General features: G+C 40.0%; 1 protein-coding gene across 1 annotated transcript in view; it reads right to left on the reverse strand.

Annotated features, from left to right (window-relative positions):
- Nucleotides 1-13,148, reverse strand: part of B3GNTL1 (UDP-GlcNAc:betaGal beta-1,3-N-acetylglucosaminyltransferase like 1) — a 102,907-nt gene that overhangs the window by 11,487 nt on the left and 78,272 nt on the right. The window contains exon 8 of the mRNA XM_054278927.1: nucleotides 7,148-7,272. Within this exon, the coding sequence (XP_054134902.1) occupies nucleotides 7,148-7,272 (125 nt within the window). The remainder of the gene's footprint in view (nucleotides 1-7,147; nucleotides 7,273-13,148) is intronic.

Raw genomic sequence — 13,148 nt, forward strand, 5'->3', positions numbered from 1 at the left:
TCCTCAGATAAAAAACATTTGGTCAGTTTACAGCCTTAGACACTGAAGAGCTGCTGACATCTTCCACAAGTTCAAGACAGGTTCTCAGAAAGCAATGTCAAGGAAAGCAGTTTGTTCATGGTCCATTTCTCCCAACTGGCAAATCCACTTGGACAACCACAGCTTTTTTCATGTTTGAGTGTGTTCTACCCTACAATGCAATATTTAAGACTGCAACATTTATCGTGGATTAAAGAAAACTGCCTGCTGTTAAAAACATCTGCTTTATTTCCAGTATTCATTTAATATTCATTAACTAGGAACCCACCTCAGACTTATCAAACAGTTTCCTAAAGAAAATAAATTGATTTCCTCAATTTGACAAATGAAACTTCGTAACATATATCTCTTGAACAAGGCACCTTGAGCTGTAACTTTCTTTCCCAGGAAATTCTGATGAACCCCCAGTGGTGTCTCCTTATTTAAGGCAAACTTCGAGTGGAGTTTTCCATTTTCTTATTTGCATCATTCCTTCACAGCCCCAGTTCTGTTCTGAAGAGCACACAACCCTCATGGGACCCAGTGACCCCACTTCACTTCAGCACAGCCAGATCCTGCTCAGCACTTCATCACTGATCCTGCTCTGATAACTTGGAAAAGACCTCGAGCACAAATAAAATTTCCTCACAGCTCCAAGGATGATGGCTCTGCACCAGCATTTCAACTAATGGGGAAAAAGAAAATTTTGGATTTGATCAAAAATCTCTTCTAATGCAACCACAAGATGCATTCCTGCTGCAAAGCTTTAACTGCTGCTGGCATCCTTTGACACTTGCCTTTTTCCATGTTCATGAGAGCATACTGCAGTCCCAAAGGAAAGTTTAAGGAACAAAATATGAACGTCAGGTATTTTTCCAGGATCACTTTACTAGAATTTCTGCGTGCTTCTAAAAAGGAAGATTATTGCTTTGCACATAAATGGATAGCTTTTAAAAGTGATTTTCCTTTGAAATGTGACTTCAGAAGGATAACACCATATTACATTCCAAAGGATCTTCAGAATCTCTTCTGTTGGCTTGAGTGGCACTGGCAAGTTTCTTTTCCACTTGAGTTTACAACATTAAGGAAACTAAAGTAAAAAACCAGGCAGCCTTACCAGGCATGAAAAGAACTTGTAACTAATTTCTAGGTGCAGTGCAAACACTGCAATCTACCTCCAGGCTTATAAAATATGTTTTTATTTCATGGAGATAGAGGTCCCAGCAAGGCAGTGTTGGTTCTTCCAGGCCAGGAGACCTTCAGTGCCCTACTGAGGTAAAATTCAATCAGACCAAGTCTCAGAGTTGTTAATCACCCATGAAGATTTCAGACTGAAGGAGATTTAAGGAGATTTACTGACTCATCTCACCTATCAATGCTATCCTGGAAAAGCAAGTGGGGAAAGCTTGTAAGAGAACTGCACTCTGAAATAAAAGGGTAGGAAAGGTAATAAACTCCAAATTAATTGGGTTGTTGTTCAGCCACAAGAATATTGTCAGACAGCTTCATTTAACAACAATAAAAACCTTTCTTAAATATGTACTGTGGGTTGTAAAAACAAAGCCAGTATACCCAGCAGTTGGGATGTTTTACTTGCATCGCAATGAGGCAATCTTATGACAATGCCCACAGAAAAGCATTAGAAGCTCACATTGTTGTGTTGTGAGGGTCCCCAGGATGAGGTGAGAAACGAGAATTGACTTCAAGTTCTCAGAAGGATGATATGATATGATATGATATGATATGATATGATATAAATTGTATGATGATATGAAAAGAAAATTATATACTAAAACTATACTAAAGAAAGAGGAGACATCAGAAGGCTAGACAAGAATGATAATAAAAACCAGTGACTGACCAGAGTCCCAACAAAGCTGGACTGGGATTGGTCATTAATTAAAAGCAATTCACATGGAAACAATCAAAGATGCTCCTGTTGGTAAGCAACCTCCAAACCACATTCCAAGCAATCAGATATTGCTGAAATCAATTGTTTACATTTCTTTTCTGAGGCTTCTCAGGAGAAAAATCCTTGCAAAGGGATTTTTCAAAAAATATCACAGTGGCACTCACACCTCCACTATCGTGTGTTTTCAATGAAAAAATTAAGTTCTATCAAACACTTTGAAGTCTTGACTTAACCCTGGAATATTTTTAACAGTGCAAGCTGAGATACCAGATCAACACAGAACTGAGGGGAGAATTTAGAGTGACACTCAGAGGCTTCATCTTTGTGAGAACTCCCTCTGCACAAACAATCCCACAGGCTGGGCAAAGGGAGCTTACAGGTGTCAGAGGAGAGAGTTTCGGTTATTCCCTTCAGGTTTCCGCTTCACCTAAGTTGCCACCTTTTTCTTTTCTTTTTTTTTTTTTTTTTTGATGTTTCCAGAAGAGATAACTGGGATTCCTGCCTGGAGGGATAAGGGAATGCCATTTTCCCATCCTTCAGCAGCCAGTGCAGGTGCTGCAGACAGGAGCTGCAGCAACGTGCAAAGGGTAATTAAAGAAAATGCCTGAAACGATCCAGAAGTTGTACAAACCACTACTCAGAGATGATTCTCACAGCTATTTTCAGATTATGCATTATTACATATTCACAGCCACCAGCAAAACCAAGGAGGTATTATTACTCTGCATCAACTCCAAATCAAGACAGCTTTTCCTACCCATCTCACAAAAGATTAGAGTAAGCAATTTGCAGCAGCCTTTAGTGCCATGTCCAAGCCTGCATTCAGTTCACAAGATTTTCCTCAGCCAGAAGGTGGGACAAAATTCTTCTCAACGTACAAATTTGTTGCCATATCCTAACGCTCTTTCTTGACCCCAAATCTTGAAATACATTATTTCCCCCATTCCTTTCATTTTGTTACAACTTTGTAAAAGAAATGTTAGGAGTATTTCCACTCGAAATGTCATTTTTGAGGCTCACATAATTTTCCTAAGATCTGACTTGCCCTGGCCCCTCAATGCTCATCAGTTATGGAGCCTGGGAGGAAGAAGAGGAGCCAAAATCCTGCAGGAGTGAAACGAGGGTATTCATGCAGAGGGTGAGAATGACTACACCGTGTGTTCCTCAGCCCCAAGTAGTTATTACCAGACCATCCACCCAAGTAATGCAACAATGGAGCTCTGTTAAAAATGTGTGGTGACCCTACTGACTGACTACAGGAGTCAAGAAACATCTGCTCTACTCCCATTTTGAAATGAAAGATAATGTGACAATAAAAGCAACATGATTTAATGTCTGAGCTCAGTCAAACCTCACCATACTGTTGCACTGCCTTTCCCCTCCTTTCCCCCAGTGAGGCCACATAAGTGAATCCACAGAGCAAAGACAGATGGACAAGTACTTGAGCAATGCAGAAATACAAGCCCAATATCCTGAACAGTACTGGAATTTTAGGCATGGATTGCCATCCACAGAAATCCTATAGATCCATAAATCTGGCCTTTTCTCCCTGTGCTGGCCCTGCACGGCGCTCAGGTAACACCAGGCAGGAAGAGGAGCTGCCCAAGTGAGCATCCTCTTCCAGGGCCCTTTTATTGATGGCAGGGTAAGAGAGTTCTGGATGAGAGGTGAATCTCATCTGATTCTCTGGTTTATCGATCTCTCTGATCGATAAACCAGAGAACTTCATCACCACAGTGAGAGCTGAAAAAGCAGATCCCTTACAGCCAGTGCTGCATGCAGAATCCAAGGCCCTTACCATCCACAGGAAATTCAGAAATAAATCCTGTTTGAACCTTGGCCATACTGGTGAATAAACTGATTTTTCTTGCCGTTGTTGTTCTGTTGAACTTCATGTGAACTTATTAATTGCTGGACTATATCGTCCCACTGAGTTATTACATTTACACTGTTAATAGGTTCTATTAATGTCTGGGTTCATCTTCAGGTCACGGGTCATTAGCTGAGGCATGGTTTGCATTGTGGCCTATTTTTCATGAAAGGCTTATTAAGAGAGACAGAGACTATCAATGTTAATGGCATTTACTTTTCAAGAATCTAATGAGGTCATTAGTTTCCATGTTTAATTGAAGTGCCAAATCCAAGCATAGAAGATAAAAATGCAGTTGACCTCATCTTAATTTCAGCTCTACAGGAGTATGTTATTCCTCTCTCCTGCCTATTTTTGGCTGTGTGTGATTGTGCAGGAAATGAAGGAGGCATTCCTGTGCTCACCACAGATCCAAGACCTGGCCTCAGAGCACCTCTGAAACAGCCAAATGTGTGTTTCACACCAATGTCTGCTCCTCTTCGCTCAGATGACACTGGAAGCTTCCAGTGCCTGAAACCAGATGTTTTCAATAGATTATGTAATTCTGCTTATTCCTGCAGAGCAACATCTTGCTCATTCTGAGCACAGGGGAACTGAAATTACTGAAGGTGCACTTCACCTTTTCTGTGTAAGAGGGAATTGCTCAGATCTTGGACAGAAAGTACAAGCCCTCTTTACCACATGTATTAAATTTGTCTTGACTAAAAACTTGTAAACTGCTCCAAGGATTAGTGCATGCCCCAACCACCTGTCTTCATGAGCTGCACCACCTAAAGACAAGTGCAATTTTTTATTGCTCACCTCAATCCAAGCTCACTTTCATCTCGCAGTGAGGTATTGTTGTATATACAGTTCCTTTCTCTCCCCTTTGGCAAGATAATAATCTATGAATTTTAACATGTTTTTACGATACATTAGACTTTCTTACTCCAGTATTCCACACTCTAAACTCTGCTATGGTCTCACATCAATTTAATGTGGCCATGCAGCACTGAGTACACACAACCCTAGGGTACAACACCAACTAAAGTGATTTAGATCCAAGAGATATGAAAAGTGGGATTTTGTGCTGTGAATTCCTAGCTGAGAGAAGTTTCTCAAAATCCAGCAGGTATCCATCACAGACTTTGGATGAAATGACAATGAGAACATTCATATTTCTGCATGCACCCAATGAAATCTAAACACAGACACTGAACTTCATGCAGATTCTGTCACACACCCAAAACATTTAATAATGCAGACTGACGCCTCCAGGGTAAGGGAGAATGCAAATAAGATTTGGTTTCCTGCTTCACAGATATTCTCAACTCCAGATATGTGTTCCAGAAGGATACTAATCATAGGAAACGACCTAAAGCACATGAGTGTTTACAATTATACGTACTAAGTAAAAAAATAAAAGAACCAAATATCACTTGCCAAGCAGTTTTACACATATTTTAGGGAGTCTGAAAATGCAGTGAGGCTTCTTTCCCCCTGGAAGGTTCTGAAAGACACTCACATAAACTGAAACCATCACAGGCTACGAGTGACTGATGTCTTTACTGGAAAGAATGAATGATGCACCTTTGTATAAAAATGGCCTGCTGTGGTTTTTAAGACTGAAACCAGTGTTAAAAAAAATCAACTTTCCTACAGCATCATTTTGAGCTCAGACAAGATATTAATTTGGCTGGTGAGTTACTACTTCCAAATCTAGGTCTAGGCAAACTCAAAATTTAAAGATGACCTGGGTCAATGGCAAAAAGCAAAACACCACAGAAAACTGCTCAACAAAACACACCATATAAAGAAAAAGGCTTCTAGAGAAGCCAGAGCCTACATTAAATAAGGTGGAATGACCAAGAGGCAAATTACGCAAGACCCAATTTAGATTATAAACTTAAACCTTTGTGATGAGTCCATGAATCTCTTTTTGCTCAACGTTCCTTTCAGTCTCCAGACACAAACACTGGGCAACCCTTCAGAACTCGGGCAACAAACAAGGGAATGAGCCAGGACAAGGAGCTGTTGCACAACCTCATGTTTGGAAAGCCACACCAAATATCATCCCCAGTAGTACCAGCAGGAAGCCAAGAGGAAGAGCAGCTCTCCTGATTTCTTAGAATGAGACAAGAAAGGCGCCAATTTGGACAGGCACCCTGCACATCTGAAAGAGCTCACAGCATTTCCACATTCCCCCAGGATGCTGTAATTCAGGGTGCTTGTGCCACACAGCCTTGGAGATCTCAATAAGCAACAGCTTGCAGTAAATTCAAAACAAATTAATTTCCAAGAATTAGATGCTTTCCCACAGATAGGAGCAAAAGGCTTCCAAGAGTTTTTAGCGTCCCAAAATGCGTGGCTGAAAAGTTGGTCACTAACTGCCAAAAGGATCTCACAGTAAAAGAGAAAAAAAGAGAAATTTTTACATTTCAACATGAATAAAAAGGAGAATAATTTATCTCATGCTTGTTTGCAAAATCAAAGTCATATGTACTATTTGCTTGAATAACCCTTCCATAGTTAAATGATTTTAGATAGATATTCACATTTATGAAGATCTGTAGTGATATTAAACATGAGTGGGCTATTTTTGGGATTTATTTGTTTTATACTATGCGCAGCAATACAGGGATGGAGAACAAAGATGTACACAGAAATGTTCATTTTTGCTGGTCATTTCTACAAAGCCATAAAAACTGGACTGACTGAAAAGTGTACTCATATCATTAATCAGTAAGAAAATAGTTTACTTAATTACCACTGTGATTCTGGCATGGGATTCCTAAGGGACAGTACAACCCATGTAATTTTTACTAATGTCAATGCCTAAGAGAAGGGAACAGCTTTGACTCAGCTTGCAGCATGTTGAGGAATCAGCAATTTAACACCTCCGTTAGGAGCTGAGCAGCCCAGGAAAGGCAGCAGGCAACAAAAGTAGCTTACAAGGAAGCACCTGAGATAATTACTCCTAAACATCCTCAGGGATTTTTCAAACCTCATTATCTGATTTAGGTGGTTTAGACCCTTTAAAATAAGAAAATAATATATGTAAAGACAGCACATTATCAGATTAAAGGCTTGGTTTTGGTCTGGTTCTTTTTTTTTTTTTCAAAAGATGGTTTTTGTTGGTATTACAAGTTTCTGTTTACTTTTTAAATTTTGAGGCAGTTGATTTTGCAATTAAGCCGTAACATTTCGAATTTTTGTTTTAAATCACGGTTCATACGTCAAAAAACATGAGAATGATATTATTGCACATTAAAAATCCTAATTAAAAACCCCAATGCAGTTTCACCATCTTTGCTGCTGATGATCCAAGATAAATCCAAATTGAAATTCTCCTGGAAAGCACAGCTTACTCTAGGACAGAGTGAGTGGCAGCCTGGGGGTGGTACCGGTACAGCAGGAGGCAATGGTTCACTCGAAGGACTCCACCACCCTTCTGGAGATGGTCATAAAAAAACAACAGATCCTCTGGGACACCCTGCAACAGGAAACAGTTACTGGATCAGTATTCAGTTACATCTGATGGTGTTTTCTTTTTCTGCCAAATGAATATGGTCCAACAGAATTGTTCCTCATAAATTTTGGGTGTGGACTCCCCAAGGCGAGGTTGGATGGGGCTCGGAGCTGGCCTGGAGGTGAAACAAGTTCCAACTATCTCTTTTAGTTCCAAGCCTATCTCTGATTCTATGCTATTATTTGTGTATGTCCCAATCATGAAATAAATGCAGCTAATGCTGCTGAACGAGCAGCATTCATTTGTAAATGAAGGGCAAGGGCAGAGGTGGAAAAATCAACGTCATCTCATTTTGATAGGGATCTCAAGCTTGGTGAAGGTGAATCCAAAAGAAAGAGAAACCCAGCTGCTAAACAGTTTGTGCAGCCTGAAGTTCCATGTAACCAAACAGTTTGTACTGCAAAGGATCAGTGACTTGAGAAGGGTTTTTTTCTCATTTTACTGGAATCCTCCTTCTTTCTCTGGCTGTCATACAAATGCTGGTCTCTACTTAGGAAAGGTGACTCAGGCCCCATAATGACAGACTTCAATAAAAACTGCAATAAAGGCAACCTCAGAATGAGGCAACATCTGAAAATATTTTTTTTTTTATTTTTCTTGAAACTTCCTTCCATGGTACATTCATCCTTATGGGATTGCACCCATTGCTGCTGAAAACACTACAGGATAAAAGCTCCTGCAATTGTGGATCTAGCAGGCTCTAGGAAAAATGAGGGATTTCACAGTAATTTCAACATTTTCCACTTAAAAATCAGAGAATCTTCATGCACGTCATGCAGAGTCAGAAGGGCAATTATATGGCTCATAGCACCCATTTCCATTTTTCCATTTCCATATGAAAGCATAAATCCACCTTTAAAGTCCTCCACAGAAGGTAAAAGAAGTAGTGTTTATTTATACTTTGCAAAGCTATAACTTCTTGAAATACTAGAACATTTCATTTTTTCATGTTTAAATACAGATATTTCTTCCCTGCAATACAGTGTTTAAAAGGTCACATGTTTTTTACCAGACTAAAAAGCTCCCTTTTATAAAACCAGGTGGGTCAAAGAAAACATTTTAGTGTAACAACAACAAAAAGCTGAAAGATAAAATGACAAACTTTTAAAGGAAAAGAAGTTGGAGAGATTGAAATAATTTTTTTTCTGTAGACAGTATGACACATATGAATAACCAGGTCATAAACCTCAACCTCAATTTCAACCATTCTATTTCAACACAGAAAAATAATAAGAGTACAAGCTAAAAAAAAAATAATTGAAATTTTCCCCTATTACTACAGCTTCTGAGTTTCTTCCATAATTAAGAAAATGAGATTCTCTAATTAAAGTGCTGAACTGGCCCTCTAGTAATGAGAGCAATACAGTTCAGTGACTATTTCTCATCCTCACCAGGCAGAGGGGTGTGGGAGCAGAAGAGAAACGAGACAAAAACCTCTCTGAACCTTGGAAAACAACTCCAGAGCACCCAGCTGAACATGTGAATCCTGGGGGGAATCAGAACCCAGTCGAGCTCTGGACTCTGCAGCTCCTGCCCTCACCCTGGTTCATGTGTGACACTGATTGGAATTGCCACATTCTGGATTACATGGATTCTGCTCACTAAGGGCAGCTCATCTGCAGCTATTGGTATTTGAGGACATTTGTCTGACTTCTGGTTTAAGAGCTGCAACGCAGAAGAAAACTTTTAGACCACTTGATACAATTTGTGCTTTATGTGGAACCTACTTTGAAAGCCACAAAAGAAATCTGGGGGAAGCTGGAGTGCCAGCCAGCAACCACAGTCACCAAGAATACAAGAAACACACAAAATCAATGTCTTTCCATTTATCTTGTAGCCCTTTCTATATTTTCCTTATTGTGGACTTGAAGGGAAATACTGAGCCAGCAGAAAAGTTCAAACCTTTTTTCTGGTCACACACAGCCATGTCTCAGGGCACAAGTGCAGCAGGTATCAGCTTGCTGCAGGAGCCAGATTTTGATTTTGATCTATAATTATGTCGCATCTCAGCAATTCCTTCTCTTTTGGACAAGCATTTACATTATTCAAGACAAGTGTAAATATGTATATTAAAGAAGAGTTAGTGCAGAAGTAAACGGATCTTTCAAAAAATGCTCTTTGATTCCAAGGGCTCTTCTTCTTTCCTTTAAGTGGCAGAAATTCTGTGGAATAAAGTGCACTCAGGCCTAGGAAGGAGCAGGTGCCTTGCACTGCTCAGCAGTGGCCTCTCACATTACAAAGGAGCAGCACTGCCATGGATTTTTCAGAGGAAAATGTTGACTGTGTTATGGATCCTGCAGGGATGGGACTTCCTCGGGCTCTTGAGCGTGTAAGTTTGCTGCAACACAAGAGTTCCTTCCCAGCTGAGATCTATTATTGGATCCAGATGGCATTTTAAACACCAGGAATCTTTGTGAAACAGCACAGCTCTGAAAGAGAAAGCTGTTTAACCACTAAAGGGATATTTTTATGTATTTTTTGAAAATGAATATCCATAGCTAAAAGTATCAATTACTAACCCAGCATTTCAGCAACAGGCTACCACATCAATAGCTTTCACCAAGAATAAATACAATTAAATTGCAGAGTTTACATGTTACTGGACTACATGCAGAATTTTCCATATTACAGGCAAAATCCAACCCCACATCCTCTGCTGCAAAAAGGCATAAACTAATTACAGCTCCCAGAGAAAAGCACAGCCTGCCCCTGCTCTGCTCTAACCAGCCAAATGCAAAATCATAGTTAATTTTTGCACATTCCCACTGAACAGGGGAAGGTTTCTGCTGACCCAGTATTTTGGGCACGTACTGCTTGGTGTGCTGATGGTGGTACAGATGAGGAACTGATTTTTTTATACACCATGGGGTGTGTCAAGCAAAATCTGAGTTAAAGGAACTCCTCTTTAAGGGGTTAACTAAATTATCTGTGAACTTTCTTGCTCATTGTTCTCACTCCTGCCAGCAAACTGTGCTCCAATTGCAGCCACCTCAACATTTTCCAAAGAGCTTCAAGCATCTCTCAACAAGCAATTCTTGCACAACTCTTGCACCTCCACCATCAGCAAGGATGAGGAGCATCAGCAGGGATCTTTCCAGGGCAAAGCCTGGAGGTTTCCCTGAGGGGCTTATTACCTTCCCAGAGGAACCAACAGCAAATTTTGGAGGAGCTTTAATTCAAGCTCTGTGATGATGCCCTGTGCAATGCTGTAACCATAAGCACCTGCTGAGGTCATGCTGGGATGACTAAGAGCAGCATTCCAGGCTGAAGGAACTTTCATTTGCTCACTTGGACAGAAACGACCATGGGGCTGCAGAGGCACATACACAATATAAAAGCTGCCTTTTACTGCTAAACCAGAATCAATCTGTCCCAGCTTCCTCACCCATCCCTATCCAGCCCTGTCTCAGTCCCTGCCCTGTCCCAGCTCACAGACACTCTGGCAGAGGTGACAGATCTTTGTGAGCACAACCAGTGGAGATTTAGCCTGTGCAGAGAAGTCTGACTGGTGAAACTGGGAGATCTACCATCATTTCATGAATACAAGCACTTATAATAAACAGCAATGACAAATAAGACAGGAGAAGTGCATCAATCCACAGGGGAAAAAGCCTTCAGGTTTGAAAGTGCTTGGTCCTCCCTTTTGGTCAGGGGCATCAAGGAAAACTAGGCTGCAACATTTTGAAAACCACTCAGCACCATCAGGGTAATTGTTGGACAGAAAAAATCACTCAAATTCCTCAGAGGAGCCAAAAACTGGTGAGTGGGAAGAATTAAATAGCTATTAATAGCTTTTCTACAGGATTATCCAAGATATTCTTGTCTCCCTTTCTGCAGATCTGTCACTTCATTTCTTGGCTCTCATCCAAATGCCTTTCCATCATTTTGCCTTGATTACAGGACCCAGAGCACATTAGGATTTATTTTATTGTTTAGGAAATAACAGGTTAAAGGAAACTCCAAAAGGTTGCTTTCATTCAAATGTCTTGGCACAGAGAAATTCAGTTAAACAAAGATGATGGGGAAGTCAAATGGAAGGGAGGTGGTAAATTGTAAATGATGTTTAATAACAGACCAGCAGAAAATATAATTAGACATGGGGTATGGGGTGAGTTTTCAAATAGCTCATAAAGTGTAATTAATCACAGGCTCCACCACTTTTTCTCTGCTGCTTTTTAGATCAAATATTGATCTCTGTTCAGCCTCAACTATATCAAGCCAAAAACAAACCAAAAACCCCCAGTAGTGTCTGCATTTTATCCCAATTTTCCCCACAGCATCTTGATAGCTTATTTGACAGACTGAGAGTATTTTAATTCACATTCCAAAAAATCAAATTCCTACTTGGCCTTTTACCTCTCAGGCATTATTACAACCACTTGCCTTTCTGAATGGAATGACATTTGTGTGCTCTGGCAGGGAAACGTGGAAAATTGCATCAGTGGGTGCCTAACAGCCACATTTACCTCAGAGCTTTCCACACGGCCTACAGTCTCCTGTGCTCAAAAGGATATTTTGACACCTCCTCAGTTCGTGTTTTTTGTGACCTTTTATCACAAAAATAGAATGAAACTGAGCTCCAGACACTTTGTTCAGAGTTTGTATTCAGAAAGGCTGGTGCTTTACAATGCACGATTCCATCTGGGGCTCATTAGGAATAATTTTCCCCCTGTTTACACTTTGAGATTAGCTCAGAACTTTAAGGCTGTCACTCCATTTTCAGTTTTCATACACTTAAAAAGGAAGGATAAACACAGGCGTGACAGGAAATTTGGAAGCAAGTTGTGGTAAAATTCTAGAGAAAGAGACAAGTCTGGCACGTAACAGTTGTGATGTGGAGAGTAATTCTGCCTGGAGAGAGCCAAGAGTGCAATTTTCCACCCTTGCATGCAGGGCAGCAATGCTCATTTGTACAGCTCCCCTTGTACTCAGCATTTCTGTCAGACACATGAAAAAATAACTTTTCTTCACTAATAACAGGCACCTCATCTCCCACTGCACACAACTGGGGAGTTCCCCACTCTAACAGATGACACAGCTTTAAAACCTGCTTTTCACATTAGGCCAGAACATGGGCATTTTTCTCCCCAGCACAATTTTTTGTGATGCTTTTGGACACGGTTATTACTTTTTAACAATGGTGCTACTTATTGGGAGACACCAAAAACTGCAGCAGCAAAGCCACCCGTGGTAATGTCACACACCAAGTGGCAAACGGGAGTTCTGAAGGGTTTAGGAAGTGCTGCTACTTTTTGCAATAAGGAAGTACTGCACTTTTTATCCAAAATTGATTAAAAGATTATTTCATTTTCCTAAAAAAAAAAAGTTAAAAATATGGTTCATCATGTGACTCTTCTTCCAGCAGGGGATACTATTTGAAATGTAACTTTACAGGCTTGTGACCACTTCCATTGTATTATCTCAGTCTCAGAACACCATCAGAGCTTGCTAAAATCTTTTCAGTACTCCTGCTTTAATTATCATTCATCAGAGATGGCATAAATAATTTTAGTTAATTAATATATTTTTTATTTTCATTAATTAATATATAAAACCTGTCTGGTTCTTACAGACTATTTATGAAGATATTATTTTGTTTGGATCTAAAGGAATTCACTTCCAACAACTGAAGATCTTCATGAGAAAGAACTTCATTTAAAAAAAAAAGAAAAATGGAAAAACCTGTTTCACCTAATGCCTGAATGACTGGAGAGAGAAATATCTATCTGGAATAAAAAAAGGATTTAAAAAAGGTTTACACCATAGCACATCTATTTGTATTTGATCACTCCACCCACTCTATTACCATCAACACCAAATCATAATTTCTCCCATGGAAG

This window comes from Melozone crissalis, unplaced genomic scaffold (genome assembly GCF_028551555.1).
Source record: "Melozone crissalis strain CALT ecotype California unplaced genomic scaffold, PUWL_Pcris_2 ptg000026l_1, whole genome shotgun sequence".
NCBI lineage: Eukaryota > Metazoa > Chordata > Aves > Passeriformes > Passerellidae > Melozone > Melozone crissalis.